Consider the following 20,373-nt stretch of genomic DNA (forward strand, 5'->3'; position numbering starts at 1 on the left):
ATGGAATTCATTCACCAATCGTAAACAAACAACATTTAGCCACGTGATTCTCTCTCTTCTATACAAATTACGTAATACACACAGGCTGTCACGTGGCAGTTTTTTTTTCGTTGTTTTATCAATATTATCACGTGGCTAAATGTTTGATTACGATTTGTGAATGAAGTTCATTCAGCATCAAAATGACGAACAGCCGACCTTGACATTTACATAGTAAAAATTAAACCAGTCCATATTTTTTAGTTGCTGTTAAAAAAAAACAAAAAACAACAGAGAGTAAGGGAGGTGGAGGTATTTTAATGACCGCAACCAGTTGGACCAGGCGTTCCACATGCACAGAAACCAAAACATACAAATGCCAGAACAATAGATCTTCAGAGTCGAGCTGCTACAATTTTATGTTGTTTTTTTTAATTGAAGATTGCTTTAAAATCTAAAATATTAAAACTGCTGAAAAATACAAAGCCTCAAATGTGTATATCTTGACCAATGGCCGAGCAGTTTAAAGATTTATTTTAGCGGCCCCAAAGAGGAAAGTTTGCAATTAGTTTTGTGTATTCTGTCTGTCCGTCATTCCATTAGTCACGTTTAGATCCCTATGACTAGAAAATAATTGAAAATCAAATTTTATGAAACTTTCTAGTGTGAAATGATTAGATGCAGCTTTTTGTCTTCTGAAAGTCAGCCATTTTGTTTTAAAGTAAATATGTAAGTCATTTTTTTTGTACTAAAAATGCATATTTAAAAAAAAACGTTTAAAAGTGTTTTTTGTTTTCTATTTTATAGTAATCAAAATCATAACTGCATAACAAGACAGGAGCAATACTTTAGTAATATTTTATCGTGACATGTACTTTCTTGTTATCTCTTATATGATTTACGAGTACTAATGAGTTTTAAGAAAAAATGGAGCTTGTTATGCTTAAAATTTAATGTATATTGTGTGCATATAATTGTGTATATTTTGTTAAACAAAATTTAATTGTCACTTGTTAGTGTTGTACATTAACAGCAGTGTTTCCATCTTAAAGATTCAAATTAATTAGCGTCGAGCTACTCTCATCGCTTTACCTAAAGGGACCACTTATTCTAGAGTCTATTTACCGGCACCTTTATCCAAAAGTTTCCAAACAATTATATGATCATTTTATCACATTCGCATGACCTGTAACGGCTCCTTCGCCTTATATATATATATATATATATATATGTATATATAATATAATATAATATAATATAATATAATATAATATAATATAATATAATATAATATAATATAATATAATATAATATAATATAATATAATATAATATAATATAATATAATATAATATAATATAATATAATATAATATAATATAATATAAAACGCCCATGAGAAACGGCTTAGCGGTTGGGACAAGTGACAGACAGCCTCTCTTCACCACGAGCAACAGATGTTGCAATCAATATTTGTTCATCTCTTTGTCTACATCTAGACATCTCACGCTGCCAGTATCAGACAAGAGTCAGGAAGACCCGAGTGTGTGTGTGATCCCAGGTAAGAACAATCAGAATAATTATTTATTGTGGAAAGATATGCAATAGCAGTTCTTAATAGTTCATAGGTTCTGATAGTCGTGCTGGAAATATTGAAACTTGCCTTTTTACCTTCATTGCGTATCAAATAGCAGAAGTATAGATTAAACAGGAGGGGTCCTAGAAGATGGTGTGAAAATACAATATCTCTTTTGTAATCTTGTTACATCAAACCATTTCCATCTTGAAAAAGGAAAGTAGACAAACTGAACGTACTATTCGTAACCCACATGCGCTAGGGTCACGTGACGACCTACACACCTGTGTATATTGACATAAATATGTGACATGTCAGAACTATTGGGAATATCCCAAACAGTTATTAATAGAAATATTTGGATTTTCATATAGCTAAGTCATTATTATCTTTTAATTACGTTATAGGTTCAGAAAGATCTACATCATGTTTATATTAACAGAAGTAGGAGTTTAGAGTAGCTCGGAATGAACTGTAAGCATTTTAACAAGAAAATATATATATAGTTTCTTCTTTTTGCTTTTAAAGTCAGGTTAATGTCATTATGGCGTAAATAAACGAAATCCAAAGACTTTATGTTTTATGCTATAAAGTCTGATTGCTGGAAATCTTCTTCACGTATAATCTAAACTGTGCTCTATTTTGAAAACAACAAATACAAATAAAAGCCTTGCTAACATTATTTTGTTACTACTGACATTATACGGGTGTTGGAGAGACTGATGGTAGTACCGTATGCTTGGAATGTTTCAACATTTCCCTTAACATACTAAGAGGGGGTCCTGCCAGGTCTCCAGTCTGATTTTTAATTATCTTGTTCTAATTGTGATAGCTAATGTTCTTTTGATTTATATACCTAAATTTAGTTTTATGAAACCCACAAACTACTAATTTTGAGTGATCTACCGCAAATAGCAATAGTAAAATTGACTAAAACAGTTGGGTTCCTAGAGGACTCCTGCTGGGTAAACCGTTACAAATGTTAAAGGTTAATATGTTAAGTTTAGATTTTGTTTCTACAATGTACTACAGTTTTTTTTTTATTTATTCATTTGTATTTGGAGAGAGGCGCTATTAGAAAGAAAAAGTCTAATTTCATGTAGAAACCTGATGGATTGTTTTGGGGTGGGGGGGGGGTGTGTGTTCACTTCCCTCCTTTCATATCTACTTAAATCACTTTGAAGATCAAGTGCATTTTTTGCTTCTTTCATTTGTTACTTTTCTAATCATTAAGTTTGATCCTTGAAAATATATGGAGCAGAGCGTGAGGCTGTTGGTTGAGATTTGACGAGGTATTGTCTACTCAACGTTGTACTCTTTCCAGGAGCAATGGTTTCATTGAAAATAAATAAAAATGTGTAAAAAGGAAAAAAAACTCGTGTGTCCAGCAAGTTCCCATCATAATTAAATGTTATCCAAATGTGCTCCCTTCATAAGACAGTTCAGTTTCTTATAGTGAGGCTTAGTATATTATACTTATAATATAGTTTATTTTTATATTAGAAGAGCTTAACATGTTTTAGTTACATTTATTTTCAGAAAGACTTATTAAAGCTTTATATTTAGTTCACTCCCACTGGCGGATCCAGGGGGGGGGGGCGGTAGGGGCGATCGCCCCCCCCCCCCACTCGGCCGACCCCCCCCCCCCGAAGGGGGGGCGGACGAACTTTAGTATAGGATTCACACAATTTGTATACGAATTTATTTTTATGTTAAAAATATATACTAATTATTTATATTTCAACCTATTTTTAGATTATTTCGCCCCCCCCTCTAGTATGTTGGCCGATTTGGTGGGGTCGGGAGGGGGCGATGGTATCAATCCCGCCCCCCCCTACACTTTCGAGTGGGGGGGGGCGGTCCAATTTATTGGTAGAAATCACAGCCTGCTAACAAATCAATCAAATATCTATATCCTTGTAACTTGTTATTGATATTTTAACCGATCTTTCTATTATGTCGTTCCTTGTTTGCCGATTGGTGGGGGGGGGACGAATACCTCTTCTGCCCTTCCCACCTAAACCCTTTGAGTGGGGGGGCGGTCCGTTTTTATGGAGAAATCATAGTTTGTGAACAAAATTAGTTGAATTAATATATAAATTTTATATTATCTCGCTCCCTTTCTGATGGGGTGAGGGGGGGGGCGGTTGCATGTACTGCCCTCCTCACTCTAGCCCTCTGAGTGCTGGGGGGGGCGGTCCTATTTTTGTGGAGAATCATAGTTTTTGAATAAAATTAGTTGAATATCTATATAATATAAACTACGTATTGATATGTGACCCATTGTAAATATGTCGTACCACACTCTAATCTCAAATTGTATCATTAGTAAATTTAAATGAAAAAGGGTTGTACCAGGTGGGAGGGGCGATACATGCAATCGCATTTCCCCCATCGGACAAATCAATAAAAATTAAAAAATTAAATCAACAAAATTTAAAAAATTCCTCACTAATATAATTTATATATACTATAAATTAAATTCTTATATCGAGTCGCCCCATACCTATTCTTTAATGCCAAATGCAATCTTTAACAGAAATTAGTAAAGGAGAGAGGATTAATCGTTTTCACTCTACCGCCATTCCCATTTCCAGACAGAGTTTTTGTAATTTCACATGAAGTTATCATAAGTATTTTAAGAAAGACTTTGCATTGGAAAAGTTAGAATTCAAACGAAATTTTTCAGTATAAAAGTCATGATTGAGATGAGTTCTAAACTCAAATAACGTTTTCATAGTCACCAACCTTTACTCTGATATTTTTATAGCTAAAAAAATTTGGGACTATAACTCACAATTTATACTATGGTTTTCATGAATACTATTTATTGAATAAGTTTTTTTTCGGCGGCGATCCTCAAAGCAAAAATCTAAATACGTGGGGTATCCTATCTTTTCAAGGAACAAATCGGTTTTATTTGCAATGTATTATGGGCCTATAAATTCAAATTAGAATATTTTTCAAGTCCAACATTATTCGAAAGGTCGTTTTTAATAGTATGAATAATGAGCTTCAGGTCAGGAGAATGCGTTTCTGCAATGAATAATGCAAGAAAACGCTTTTGGCGTCGGGGCTTCGCCCCGAACTTCATTTATGGGTAATGAGTTGTAGATGTCAGGCGAATGCGTTTCTGCAGAGAAGAATGCAAGAAAACGCTTTTGGCGTCGGGGCTTCGCCCCGAACTTCATTTATGCGTAATGAGTTGTAGATGTCAGGAGAATGCGTTTCTGCAGAGAAGAATGCAAGACAAGGCTTTTGGCGTCGGGGCTTCGCCCCGAACTCCATTTATGGGTAATGAGTTGTAGATGTCAGGAGAATGCGTTTCTGCAATGAAGAATGCAAGAAAACGCTTTTGGCGTCGGGGCTTCGCCCCGTACTCCATTGATGAATAATGAGCTGTACTTGTCAGGAGAGTGCGTTTCTGCAGTGAAAAAAGCAAGAAAACGCTTTTGGCGTCGGGGCTTCGCCCCGAACTACATTGTGAAGAATGAGCTGTACTTGTCAGGAGAATGCGTATCTGCAGTCAAAAAAGCAAGAAAACGCTTATGGCGTCGGGGCTTCGCCCCGAACTTCACCAGAGAACCTTATAGCGCTGCCCCAGTTGTTTTGTTTTTGGCCGAAGGGTGAGAAATGCTGCTTTTTTTATTCTCATATTTATATATATATATATATATATATATATATATATATATATATATATATATATATATATATATATATACATATATATATGTGTGTGTGTGTGTGTGCGCGCGCTCTGTATGCACGTTTATGCGTAGGGTTAGGGTTTACTGGGCGTTAGGGTTAGGGTTTGGAAAAAAATCGCCCCCCCCCCACTCCAAAGTTCTGGATCCGCTAGTGTTCACTCCTGTCGTGTTTTTGAAAGTTATACAAATGCCGCTGATATCACCAGAATTAGGCTTTTTCAATGTCAGTCTACCAGTATTGCTAAAAATCGTCTATTGAATAAATCGTTTGAAATCAAGCCGAGGACAGACGCAGACGGCGAAAAGAAAATCTAAATCGAACACCTGCGGACAATGGCTATGCTTGCCCTGGCAGTGGCAAAATATGTAGGTCACATCTGGGGCTGCGCAGCCACGGGAAATACTGCATTCCTCATTAATCTTCGGACTTGAAGACAAGCCTTATTATTATTGTGCAAACATTCTCACTCCTTTATTCCTATCATCATCGCAAGATTCTATAATCAAATCAAGTTCTCGGAATTGTTCTATTTCCCCATTGGAAGTGAAATCAAAAAAAAAAAAACCAAAAAAAAATACACCATCCTAAACAAAAACAACACGTCAACCAGAGATATATATATATATATAATACTGTGTCAATGCTGATATCACACACATAAATACTTTGTAATTTATCGGACATTTTAAGGAAGATCCACTTAGAAGTTATCTATTTTTAAATACATGTAATAATTTAACTGTCGAATATTTTTATCTTTCTATATTATTTAGTTGTTCTTTTTTTCTGAAATATAAAGTAGTATAACATAGTATATATAACGTTAAAAAAAAACATAAAAAAGGAGAGTGCTACATACGATACAAAATGCGACTGTAAAGTTTATAATGACAAATGACCCATTTGTTTACTAGGCCGGAATAGAAGAACCAGACACATATATAAAAGTACTGTATTCTTACAGTCACAAATAAGTATAAAAGCATTTCTGCTTTGTTTTTTTGTTGTTTTTTTGTTTGTTTTTTAAACATATTTTCTTTTATTTAGGTAAAAAATTGAAAAGCCATACACATTTTCAAACAGTTAATTATATTCTGACTGTATAAATATGCCATCTATATACATGCTGCAGTGCTTCTTTTTATTAAGCTAGAGTCTAAAATGCAGGGCCGGATTTAAAGGAGGGTAGGTGAAGCTAAGGCCACAAAAGAGAAAAATCTATATTTCAACGGGTCAGGGGCTTTACGTTTTTTTTTTTTAAATATTGTTTTTTTTTCGCATTTCTACCAACAATACTTCAACTCTTGCAGTTGGCAACACTACCATTGCTACAAAGTGTCTGCTCGTACTCTTATAATATAGGCCTACTCCGATTTCACTACTTTATTTGAATCCTGAAATTTTACATTTTTTAAATAAAATATTGTTTTATTGTTATATTATAATTATATTTTTTTTTCGAAGAAAAATGAAATTTAATTTACAAGTATTTTTTTTTATAATATGGCAAGCGTTTATATATTAGTATTGTTTTTGAATTAATAAGTGGATTTGTATTAAATCGTGCGAAAAAGTATAGGGGGCCTCCACATAATTAAATCCGGCCCTGACAAAATAAATTTTAGTCCTTTTTTTTTTGTATAATCGACACAATAACCAATTTAAATTATCATTCAATCGTACAGCTACATTGAGGAACAACAGAAAACAAAATATCAAAGACAAAGCAAAGTGAAGTCTTAGGATGTATTTGTGCATTCATCATTTCATTGTGGACCAAAGCTTAGTGTATCATCTTGACTTATGGGTGAGTCATAAATCTTCTCACAACTATTGGATCCGTCTAAGGTTAATTAAAATCAAGAGATTCAACCACACTAGCCCCAAGTGTTTCAACATGACTCCAAGTTGTAAAGGACGTCTGGTAAAAGAAGTCAAAAAGTTCAAGCCTTTTTCCAAATGTTATCGACGTAACGAATCACAAACTGAAGAGATTCAAAACAATGATGTTGAAGTATCCGAAGTAATCAGAGTGACCGAGGCGAACGAAGTAACCAGAGGTAATGAAGACAGCACTATCTATGTACAAGAATTAGGTGCTTTAAAAAATCCAGAAAGAGCTGAAAGTGTTCACGTTTTTAAAGACATAAATGTTTACGAAAACAAGAGTATTGAGTTTCTAAAATCAGATCAAAAACTGAATGGTGGTGAAAAAAAAACACATGAAAGTCTGGCAACGTTTTCACTGAAGGATTTATTTCAATTTCGCCAGTTAAAAATGAAGCATCATCCATTCATATATTACAATACAGTGACACACCCAGCGGCAGTTCGTGGATTGAGTTGGTCAGTATTTGCCAATGAAATATACAGGCTGAGTACATTTGCTGATTATCCTCAGAATTCTCCCAAATCAGCGTCTTTACTATCAGCACAGGGTTTTGTTTACATTGGAAACGGTGTGAATGATAGGGTGATGTGTTTCTACTGTGGCAAAGAAAAGGAAAACTGGAGACCAGAAGATGTTATACAAGATGTTCATCGGTTACTTTCGCCTGACTGTCCACAAGTTCTTAGAGAAATGTCAAATATAGTCCAAGTATTACAATCAACATTTGAAGATACTATCAATGGTCTTCAAATTAACTCTACTCACCATACTGAAAATAATCTTCAAGCTAACTCTAGCCTTTCAACTGAAAATACGCTTCAAATTAACTCTAGCCATCCCACTGAAAATACTCTTCAAATTAACTCTAGTTTTCCTACTGAAAATAGCAACACAATACCTTCAGAACAAGAACAACAAGAACCCTTTGCAAGATCTGTGCAGAACCTGATGGTTGATAGTATTAATACAATTGTTACTACATCAGAAACACGAGGCAATTTTGACAGTGTCCGTAGAGATTTAATTCGAAGTCTAAGTCCAACATATTCTGACCTGGGCATTATCACGGAAAGACCAAAGAGTCCAGAATATGCTCATAAAATAAAAAGGCTGCAGACTTTTGCAGCATGGCCACGATATCATCATTTGACTCCTGACGAGCTTGTGGAGGCTGGCTTCTTTTCTGCTGGTAAGTTGTTGTTTTTTTAAATCTTGCAATATTTGATGGCGTGGGTATTTTTTGCAGACTTCAACCGTGTGTCTTTTCAAACATTTTTGTGCAAGTTTGCTGAGAGAGTATTCACCCCAACGAATCTTCTAATGTACACGTCTAGCGAAATGTAACTCATTTATATGTTTTTTTTTTACTGACAGACAACGGCCAGACTAAAATGGGTTAACCTACTCTTCAACTTTTAGACAAAAATCTCTAACTTATGACGTCATGGTTCTACGATGAATGTGTGGATAAAACAAAATTATATAAGACTTCATCTACCTCGTAGTTACTTGTTACTGTAGACATTAATAAAAGGATGCAATGTAGCAGAAAAAAGGGGATAGATCGATTCTTGTTACTATGTGACTAAAACAAAAAGAACCACATTCAGACAGTTCAATCTCTAGGACCACATTCAGACAGCTCAATCTCTAGGACCACATTCAGACAGTTCAATCTCTAGGACCACATTCAGACAGTTCGATCTCTAGGACCACATTCAGACAGTTCAATCTCTAGGACCACATTCAGACAGTTCGATCTCTAGGACCAATGATGCTCATATGTTTCTTTGACCTAGAAATGGTGTCAAGTGACCAGCACCACGACCAAGCTTTACTTTGGCCAACTAACGTCAGATACCCATTAGAGTTGGGGGAACTCTAGAGCGTCCTAACAATACTTACATAATCTTCACCGAGATTCGAACCCAAGACACCGCGATTCGGCAGCTAAATACTATATTGCTAGATAGTCTCGCCCCGTATCAAACTACTAGTTTGGCATTACAAATAATTGTAACGATTCTATATTAGGATTTAAATGTGTAAATTTATTCTTATAGGAATTTGTTTTATTCGTAATTTCTATTCTTCGAGTTTTTAGATGCTCTGTTCATTTTTGAATTTCGTGGTGTTTTGTTGAAAAGCAAAAGATCAAATAAAATGTAATTTCATGATAAGACATACTACTACTACTACTACTATTACTACTATTACTACAACTACTACTACTACTACTACTACTACTACTACTACTACTACTACTACTACTACTACTACTACCACTGTCTTACAATGTGTGCATTGCACCATACAAAATGTAATAACTATAGAAAACCAAAATATACATTCACATCAGATTCACTCATAATTGACATGTAAAAGGATTATATAAGATATTTAAATTGTATTTAATAATTTGATTGCCAGGAGAACGAAAAAGTTTTACTGGAACTTCTAATGGTTCCTGTGCTATAAAATGTTTAAGCGTGTTCGCTCTTAAATAACTCTGAACACTTTGTATTGCAGGTTCCGGGGATTGTACTCGCTGTTTCTTCTGTGGAGGCGGTCTGCGTAACTGGGAAGAAGAAGACGACGTTTGGGTGGAGCACGCCCGATGGTTCCCAAGATGTTATTACCTCAGACACAAGATGGGGCAAGAATTTATAGACATTGTTCAAGACTTACACTCACAGCTCGATCAGGCAAGTAGCATTGAACCTTAGCTTTATATCAGGCAATGAAAAGGGGGTTAATACAATTAATCACTGACCAATTGGGAAACAAAACGGTTGAAATTTCAGCATTACCTTAAAAATTAATTATTAAGGTTAATAAGGGTTGAAGTTTATCATGTAAAATTGTTAGACCTGATACACACACACACACACATTTCATAATGTTATATTAATATATGAACATTGTTGTGGTTTTCCATAACTGATTTGCAATACGGACGCATGCCTATTCGACACAAAAAACAGGTTTTCCTTGATCGGCTTGATTGTTAAACTTTGATTAGGTAGACACAGCGAAGAATATTTGGTTAAATCCTTACCACAAGTGGAAATCAAGCTCCGTGGCCAAACTGTTTTCACTAGCCCTGGAGGCTAGCTTCAATCCTTCACGGACTTGAATGAAAAAATGAATCAAATGAAAAACAAAAGAACACATTAAAAAAAAAACAACTCTCAAATCACAAAAATTAATGTTAGAATTAAATGCAGTTATTACATACATATATATCTGGAGGCGCGGTAGCTGAGCTTGATTTCCGAACTGAGGGTCCTGAATTCGAATCCTGGTAGAGACTGGGATTTTTAATTTCGGGATTTTTGGGCGCCTTTGAGTCCACCCAGGTCCAATGGGTAATTGACACTAGTTGGGGGAAAGTAAAGGCTGTTGATCGTTGTGCTGGCCAAATGACACCCTCTTTAACCGTGAACCACAGAAACAGTTGACCTTACATTATCTGCCCTATTGATCACAGGGTCTGAAAGGGGACTCATTACATATATCTATTTTTAAAATAATGAAGCCAATAAAAGTTTAAACCAATATTTCGTATTTGGAGTACCACAGAATCCAAGCACTTGACCGTTCACTCACAGCGCCTCCTCATTGTAATATCACTAACAAAATGTTAGATTTGTTCTTATACAAGATTGTGTAATTGTATAATTAATTTTAAACACAGTAATCTCCTGTTTGTTTACATTTTTGAATTTTTTAAGATCCGGTTGTATTAAGCAATATAATGCACTAACATAGAAAAACAAGAGAACACAATAATGTCAGACTGACATGGCGATAGAAAGTACCATATAGAAAAACTTAAGAAAACAAGTAAAAAAAAGAAAGTTTATTGTTTTTTAAAGGCAATTTTTTCTTTATGAACCAGGTAACTATTTTTGTAAGAGCGAATATCTTGCTCTAAATAACCAATGAGTGATAGATGTTCAAAAAAATGAAACATTTTTATCCAACCCCTGTTGAGCGAATAAATCTACTCAGAGCAGTGGCGTAGCTAGGGTGGGAGGAGGAGGAGAGGGGAGAATTTGAAAATCCCCCCGTGCCTCCATTTGAGGGGGACCCCCAAATGAATGTTTTTTTACATTAAAAATTAAATATTGTTCAAAATGAAGGGGCATCCAAAGAGATCAAACCCCCGGGCTCCCAAACGATAGAAAATTCCTAGCTACGCCCCTGACTCAGAGTATTTAAGATTGAAATGGCATGCCTATAAATCAAGACTTGTAACACAGTACGCAAAATGTATTTATTTATTGAAATCTTTTGATGTATGTTCAAGATATAAATTACCCAGACCCTCATACTAAATTTATTATTATACGTTTTAAAAAAATTATAACTGTCAAACACAGGCCAATTAGCAAGTAACGCTTTTCAAAAAGATATACATAAACTGCCGAATTTCTAGGAAATGACTAGAGTTGCTTTCGAGATATGTGTCAACCCAGGTTTTTTTTTTCTTTTTTTGATTATTGAAGTTGTTGGTTTTTTTACCTGATGAAGAATTTGCAAGCTGATAAAAGAAATTGAAATAAAAAGGCTAGATTGTGTGAGAGATTTTAAAATAAACAGACACACTAAACATCGTCATTGACGTCATATTGAACAACCTTTTTTTTTTAAACTACGTCATTAAATATAATTTGTGCTACACGTGAACGAGCATAAACATTTGAGATGACAGTGACCTAGGTCACACTTTCTAGAGTCTGTACACCGGATACACCAAACAAAGCTTTCCATTCATAGTTATCTGACATAAATGAAACACTGAGTCTCTGAATTACATTTATCACAGGAAGTCTAATAGTTTTTGAGTGCATAGTGTGAACTTAGAACACTAAAGTATGTAAAACTTTTCCCCTTTTAGACCTTGCGCTCCATAGGGCAGATGATGTTAAGGTCATCTGTTTCTGTGGCCCACTGTTAAACGAGGACAGGATGGAAGATATAAAATCGAGGATATAAATTTAAAAAAAATTGTCATTTCTCTTGTTTTCTTTCTTATAGATTATTGATCGACTATCTATATCTATCTATCTATCTATCTATCTATCTATCTATCTATCTATCTATCTATCTATCTATCTATCTATCTATCTATCTATCTATCTATCTATCTATCTATCTATCTATCTATCTATCTATCTATCTATCTATTAAAATATCATATGGGCTCAATTATTACTTGATACTTAGAACAATGATGACAATAAATTCTAAATATATCTAAATTTTTTATTGTCAAATCAATACGTTTTTTAATAGTGAAAGAAATATGATTTGATTCGATTTGAATGTTTGTTAAGCATTAAAGATTGTACTATATAGTAAGTAAACTATAATCGTCTTCTTTTACAGATAACTATTGACCATATAAAGCAAAGACTAGATCCTCAATCAAACTTTTTAAACATGGGTAAGTTTTTTTTTATTTAATTAGCACACACGTTTTGTTTCCTGTGTTTAACAATTTATTCTCTAATAAGTCACTTCATTGAAATATAATTTTACTCTTAGTATCGTCCTACTTAAAATATTAACATCTCCCTTTTCATTTTTATTACTTTTAAAAACAACCAGACCATAGACTTAAATATATTATATCTAGACTGGAAACCGGAAACAAATTCTTATCCACGATTGATCGATTCACAGACCTTTATATAAAGAATTTTATGTAGGCCTACGTAACTCTTTTTCAAGCTCTAAAGTCTAAAGGGAAGTCGCCCCAATCAATCTTTTCTGTCTTAGAAAAGTAATAATCTTTAGTTTTCAAAGTTTAGAAATAAACCAAAATCATTTCTCGAATTTTCTTTAGAATGGGCTATTAATCACAGAACTATATATATTCACGCAAATATATGAAACAAAGCCATTTCCTGTTAGTCTCCATTGCGATAATGTTTCAAAAATCCTATATCGAAATAATTCATGTCTGTTGATTATGTACATTTAAATAGATTGATTCTTTAGATCTTTCTAGATTATGTCATTGGTTAATATGCATGACTAAATGCATGACGCATAGGACGTAATCATCTTCTTTTTTGAAGTAACGTCTGTATTATATAAGATTATGTTTCTAAAAATTGCAAAATAATAATTATGAACCGAGAGTACTTATTTTTGAGGTTTAATTACTAGATCTAGATCTAAAAATTAAATTATATATTACATAGGTTAGGGTTGAAAAAAAATACTTTATTTCTTTTTACGACTTAACAAACCAACGCCTTTTTTTTAAATTATCACGACTATTTTATAGTGTTACAAAATCAATAATTCCAATTTATTTTATATATTCAATTTAGTGACTGTCTAATAGTATTGTATTTACTATGCAAAAACACTATTATGTAAACAAATGATTCCATAAGATATACTAAGGACCATATCTAATATAAACTCACTCTTCTCCTCAGACAAAGAAGATGCTGCCCTACGTCGTGATCCAGCAGTGAATTCTGTTATTCTTCTGGGATTTCAAGTCAATGACGTCATTGAAATAGCGAAAATGTTAAAACAAGAAGGTTTTTTTTTCATCTTTTTTCTTTTTACATGTGTTTACTAGAATTTTTGAATGGTCCCAGTAAGTAATTGGGTTTTTTCGTGTTCTGTGTGTCTGTCCGTCTGTCACGTTTAGAGTTCAAAATCTAGAAACATTTAATTGAAAATTCAATTTTAACATTTTCGTTGTAAGAGAATCGTTTAGTCTTTTTTAGTTAATTATTCAAGCCTTTTTATCATTCATATATACTACAAACAAAAATACGTTTAAAAAGAAAAGTAGATAATATGTGGTAAAATAGTAACTGTATAGTAGTCAAATAGCAATATGAATGGGACATAGTTATAATGGAGTTAACAGAAAACATTGATGTGGTAGAGCACTAAGGATGCATAATGTATAAACACATTTATACACATATATATTCAAAAACAACATTTCATAGGCAGTGGGTCGTTTAAAAGCAAAAGCAAAAGCGTTGTAAATGTAGGCATGTCACCTGTGTCTCTACTACTTCCCTAGTTTCAAGACGTAGTCTATTGTAGTATATGAACTATTTCTCATGTTTTCTTTTAATAGTCATGCTGAGGTAGTGATATTGTCTGTTGAAATCCTTTTTTTACAAAGCTTATATCAACTCACTCTGTCTGTCTGGTAAAAAGTTTGTACACGTTATTTCTCACACTCCCAATTTCGGATCAAACCTGAAATTTTTGCACGATTATTTATTTTTCCTTTCAAAACAAGAATCAATAATAAACAAATAATTAATTAGTTAATTAAATATTGATAAATAATTATATTATTTGGTATCTCGAACAAGGGTATGGGGAAATATTTTAAATACTTTGGAGTTTGTTGCTTTTAAGTTTGAAGCTAACAATAGATAACTTTAAAACCTTCTATTTTCATAAGCAATTTCATAGCATAGTGGTTAGTGTAATGGCTTGAGGAGGCTTTAGTTTTGAGTTCAAATTCATTCTTTTTACCTTTTTGTTATGTAAATGAATTTAAAAGCGATCACCCAGATATACTCTTCCTTCTCCTACTGCCTCTTTCCACTTTCCAACTGGTCCAGAAAGTGATAGAATCGTAGCGTATCTAGAACGCTAACAGCATGAAAAAGCGCTAAACAAATACAATTGCACAGATTTAAATATTGCCAGTCTAGATCTATTACAATTTTAATTATATGGCTAATCCAAACTAATTGATAAAACTACTCTAAATATAAGCTTTTTTATATATTTTTCTTGTTTTTCTATTCCTTCTAGAGGACTTCCTTTCAGCCAAAAGTTTGATTGACAAACTCGAGACAGAAGGTAAACATAAAGAAAAAAGTTTGATTATTCCTCACAGTTCAGACAATACACAAACAGACATTGGTAAGTAATGGAATGCATTGCACTGTGAAATAGTCATTCACAGCTGTAGACATCATAGACGCAAGTTTGAAGGAAAGCACAAACTCTTTTTTTTTTGTTATCTAGTTTTCTTTTTTTACAAAGGCTATATCAGCTCTGGCTACCTGTCTGTCTGTCTGTCTGTCAAGTAAAAGTGTGTACACGTTATTTCTTACACACCCATTTCCGGATCAAGCTGAAACTTTGCACAATCATTCATGTGCATAGACAAAGCACGAATCGATAAAAAAAATAACCAATTAGTCAATTAATTACTGGTAATTAACTGGTAATTAATTTTTGTTTGTTTGATATTAAGAAGGCAATGCAAGATTAATCTTTCAGTATTCATAGATACGGCTGAATATATAGGGTTTGGAACTCTTGAGATAATTGAACGTTTATTTGTACCTAACAAAACATGAATCAATTAAAACATTTATTTAAAATTAATTATTTGCAATTAATTATTTTGTTTCATATTGAGTAAAACAACTAACTTCTACATTATTCTACTGTATTGAGAGATTTTGTTTACGTGCGAAGTTCTTTCCCTTGGATAAGCGTTTTTTTAAAGCTTTTTTTTTATTTCGCTTGTTGTTTTTTTTTTAATGTTTTTTTTATGATGATGAGGATGTTGTTGATGATGATGTTGTTGATGATGATGTTGTTGATGATGATGTTGTTGATGATGATGATGTTGATGATGATGATGATGTTGTTGATGATGATGATGATGAAGCTAATTTCTTGGTGATTTCACCAGATCTAATGAGGACTTTACAAGAAGAGAACTTACAGCTCCGTGAGCAGATGGTTTGTAAACTATGCTTGGACAAAGACGTGTCCGTGGTGTTTCTGCCCTGTGGTCACCTTGTGTCTTGTGTGGACTGTTCGTGTGCCTTAGTGGACTGTCCAGTGTGTCGCAGTCGTGTTACGGGCATAGCAAGAGCAATCATTTCTTAAAAATACTGAATAGTGCATTCGTTTGTACCGCAGTTATCCAAGTTTTCTATAAGTCTTCTTCACTGCATATAATTAGAAAAACACAATGCCAGTATCGCAGATTTTATTGATTTATTTTCATCCTTTTTTTTTAACTTTCAAGTATATTTCAGGTTTTTTATTAATCCTTGTAACTGTCATGGTCATGGTTAAATACGTCTGTAAATTATTTTGTAATACAATTAAGAAATAAGAGATATTCTCATCATTTTTTAACAAGAATCTTTTTTTTCGCTTATAATATTCATTAAAATTTCCTCTATCTTTCTAAATTTCATGTTGGTTATTGGTGATAATATGGAAATAAGACTTATAGTGAAAAACTATTGTAATAATTTGTATCGACGTTATTATTAGGTATAGTACTACAAAATATTACTTTTATTTTATTTTATTTCATATTATAGGTCTATTGATTTATATATCTAATGAAAACCCATGAATCTTTAAATTGGTCTTTATTTGAAAATTATAAATTAAACTTTCTGGGGGGTAGCAATTAAAATGAACGATCTTGACTGATGGGATCATTTTATTATTTCTACCATTATTTAGTTCTTGATGTTTCAGTTACCAAATTTTTGTTTTCTAAATCTTAATCAGAAAAACGCGGTATGGGAAAGGTGTACATACATTTGATGTGGACAAAATATTTTTAATAAGGTTATAGATGTTACGGGGATTAATGGTACAGAGTTTGGCTTTTGAACCTTATGTTCGAATCTTGGGAAACACTGGGATTTTTAATTTCGGGATTTTTCGGAACACTTCTGAGACATCCCTACTCTGTTGTTAAGTTAAAACAGTTGGTCGTTGTGCTAACCACATGAGACTCTTGTTAACCGTCGGCCATAGATACAGATGACTTTTTAATCATCTGTCCTACACATCGTAAGACCTAAGAAGTGTATTTCTTGTACTTTATCTAAACTATATTATTTTGTAACATATTTTTATCCTCTGAATTTGCGTTGTGTGCACTTACTTTTCCCATTGAAATATGATTTCGTATACATTTTGAATATTACTTGATATAAGAACGATTCATTGAAGTAGGCGTGCTCGTTGGCTAAACTCTAGTCACTATGCAATAACGTTTTCATTTCTCAGGTAAATTTATTTATATTATTTTATTGTATACAAAGAACTATAGTACAACTGCCTTTTTTTTGTTTTTTTTTTTTTACAATACCTCCATTCATGTCAGAACTTCATGAAACCTGGATCAATGAAAATGGATCCAGCAAAAACCTGGATCTAGGAACCTGGAGAGCTGATCTCAAAAACGGTTTTGTAGAATTCCTAGAAATTTAAAAGTTGATGTATATCGCTGAGAAAAGAATGACTATCTCTTCTTCACACGGGGAAAACTTTGGTTTGACTGTTCTAATTTTTGAAAGTAAAATATATATAAATGTAAATAATATTTGCGTAGCTTTTTCGATAACAATAGCATAGCAACGCGTGAAAATGTATCTAATTCTAAAAGAGCATCTGGAGTCCGTGTAATTCTGGTTTACGGTTTCTAATCGCTTTTGTATCTCTGTACAGTCCGTTTACGTACGTATACTTTGTCTATTCTTGCGCGATAATAGTATATTTATTGTACCCTATTAAGTATATATATATATATAAATGGCCAACTTTAGGTGTCAAAGTGTATTCCGTGATAGGATTCAAACGCATGCCTACTGGTCTGAAAATATTCATTTGTTTACATTTCACTAGTTATGGTTATGATATGCTTGAATACATTCCATTAGTCATGATCATATAACATTATGTTATCTGCGAGCTATTCACGTGTAAATTAGAATTGGTTTCAATATGTTGAAAGATAATCAGGATTTATGTATATCAGTGGGATAAAAAGATAAAATGTGACATGCTTGCATTTTGTTCTCTTAAATGACTAGTCTATATTCCTATGGTTTTAGCTAAGAAAATTCCAATTCAATACTAAATGAAATAACATTGTTCTTTGCTCTTCTGGTGACATAGTAATATTTCATTATAATGAGTAAGTTTCCCACAGCGTTATCTGTACCTGAGTTTTGTCCCTTTTTAACAAAAGATGTACATTTTTTTTTTTGGTTTTGTCAATTTTATAGTTGTGGTGCTGGTTATTTTTCATCATCGTAAGTTTTTTCATATTTAGATATTTTGTTTATTTAGCTATGTCATCTCTATCATTTGTGATACTGATTAAAATTTCAAAGAAATGTTTTCATATAAAGGATTCCCTAACATGAACTCCGATTCGTTTCAGATCAGAAAGTGCTATACTACAGTGTTATTACAAGAAACGGGATAAGACATCTTGTTATCTTCTAGATACTTCCTCACTACCACTCAGTATAGGACTGGTCACCCATGTCAGAAATGTGACACTGACTCAACGCTCTCTCCAAAGTTACGGCATCGAAGGTCGTAGTTTGGATGGAGCCGTGCATATGCACTAATAATAAAATGCACCAGTGTTCCTCCCTACAGTGCACTATTGCCTGTTACCATGGATCATCTCGATCAGGGTGACGCATATGCTGCCAGACACCCTAGGGTTTTGTCGTAGTCCTCCCCGGAACTATGCCAAATTTCAAATATCTACCGTCCTGTTTTATTATAAGATATACAAGTAAATGTGTTAGAGAGAAATAAATATAGGCTAGCGGCTAGATAGACTTTGTCAATTATATATTAATGACGTTATGGGTTACTTTTTTTTATCTTTATTTTTACAATATCACTTTTAAAGTCAGAACTTCATGGAAACTGGAACCAGCCAGGAACCTGCATGGTCAGCTGATCTCAAAAATGGCTCTAATGTATTTCCTAGAAAATTAAAAGTTATGTCTATCGCAGAGAAAAGAATTACTAGCTCGTTGCCCACACGGGGAATACTCTAGACTGACCGTTATCATTTTTCAAGTAAAAAATTAAATGAAATTAAATTTGGCTACAGAACTAGATCTAGGTCCACCATCGGTTTTGAAATGACTATCACGTTCGTGAAGGGACTATCGCTTTTGGGAATATCTAAATGTGTGGCTTTATTGATTCAAGAGTTTAATAATTTAATGTTCAGGAAAATTTTAGGCATCGTCTTTTAAGTGTAGATCTCAAGGCTTATCATTGGAATATTAAAAATTGTACTGGATCTATACATTTGCTTAACCAGGATTCTTTCTCTCGGAGAATGGTGATGGGGATGGGAATATAAATGTTTCATTGTTGTTGTTCATGTAACATTCATTAATTTTTTAAAGAAAACTGTGCTGTACGTTTTATAAAGGAGGCATTATCTCTTTTTTTTAAAAATATTTTTAATGTATTCGTGAAATGTACAATATGTTTTATGTGGTTTTGTCTTGTTTGGTTTTAGGAAATTTTTACATAATTCTTCATCGTTATATTTTGGTGTCGTTTTTCTTGTCGTCCTTTATAGTTTTTATTTCGGTGCAATAATAAAAGATTAAAACTACATTGCTATTTGTTTTGTTAATTTCAACGTGCCTTTTTTTATTCTACTACATCAGTGTTTCCCGAACTTTTCCCTTAACTGAACACTTGGGACATTTTGAATATATAGTAAAGGGGGAACCCTTTGCTTAGTATTTTTAGAGAGATTAATTCACGTGGGGGTCTATTAGCTAGCTATTATTTTTTTTGTTGTGGAACACCTATTCAGGCCTCGCGTAACACAGTTGAGAAAACACTGTTCTACTGTTGTATGGGAAGATGAGTATTGACGAATATGAAAATATATTAGAAACAACAACGTTTGGTGAGTCTAAAACAGCGAATGGCTGCAGCTAGACAATGGCAAGAAATATCTCAGTCGATACAAGCACATAACGATTTTAGTTTCTCAGAGGTTTTAGAAGGTTAATGTTAACTAGGTGTGATTTCCTTCCAAATCACTTCTTCACAGTGTAATCTCAATATAACCTCGTCCTAGTGTATTCCTTATTTTCTTATAACAATAGTACATATAGGTAATTACATTCATCCATTGATTGGTATACAACTGTTAAATATGCAACAAATCTTTTAAATTAAAAAAAAAATTCTTTGTTTCTGAGAATGGGATGTCCCTGAATGTTGTCCGCACCCCACTCGCGCCTTTAGCAACGCTACGCAACTGAAAGTGAAACCAAAAGATGTTTGTAAAAAACTTCTAGGAGTTTCTCTTTCTTTTCAAAGTTTTCTGGTGGAACATATTTTAATGAGAATTTCTTTGTAGCGTTGCAGGTGTGTAATTATATC

General features: G+C 33.3%; 1 protein-coding gene across 4 annotated transcripts; it reads left to right on the forward strand.

Annotated features, from left to right (window-relative positions):
• The first annotated feature begins 1,406 nt into the window (after nt 1–1,406).
• Nucleotides 1,407–19,416, forward strand: LOC106053648 (baculoviral IAP repeat-containing protein 3-like). Of its 4 annotated transcripts, none has more exons than XM_056026105.1 (7): nt 1,407–1,538; nt 6,950–8,344; nt 9,685–9,860; nt 12,550–12,607; nt 13,614–13,721; nt 14,974–15,084; nt 18,377–19,416. In XM_056026105.1, exons 2-7 carry the CDS (start codon nt 7,009–7,011, stop codon nt 18,439–18,441), a joined length of 1,854 nt encoding a protein of 617 aa, XP_055882080.1. In that variant the 5' UTR covers nt 1,407–1,538; nt 6,950–7,008; the 3' UTR covers nt 18,442–19,416. The 4 variants fall into 4 exon arrangements, with proteins under 4 accessions (XP_055882080.1, XP_055882076.1, XP_055882077.1 ...); XM_056026101.1 differs by having other exon boundaries at nt 1,408–1,538; nt 15,869–19,416; XM_056026102.1 differs by lacking the exon at nt 1,407–1,538 and adding an exon at nt 1,939–2,027 and having other exon boundaries at nt 15,869–19,416.
• Nucleotides 19,417–20,373: the final 957 nt, after the last annotated feature.

Source organism: Biomphalaria glabrata, chromosome 4, assembly GCF_947242115.1.
Source record: "Biomphalaria glabrata chromosome 4, xgBioGlab47.1, whole genome shotgun sequence".
Taxonomy (NCBI): Eukaryota; Metazoa; Mollusca; class Gastropoda; family Planorbidae; genus Biomphalaria; species Biomphalaria glabrata.

Coding starts and splice junctions, on each gene's coding strand:
- LOC106053648 (XM_056026101.1), top strand. CDS start 7,009: ATGTATTTGTGCATTCATCATTTCATTGTGGACCAAAGCTTAGTGTAT. Junction 9,861..12,549: donor TACACTCACAGCTCGATCAG/GCAAGTAGCATT, acceptor CTTCTTTTACAG/ATAACTATTGACCATATAAA. Junction 15,085..15,868: donor CAATACACAAACAGACATTG/GTAAGTAATGGA, acceptor TGATTTCACCAG/ATCTAATGAGGACTTTACAA.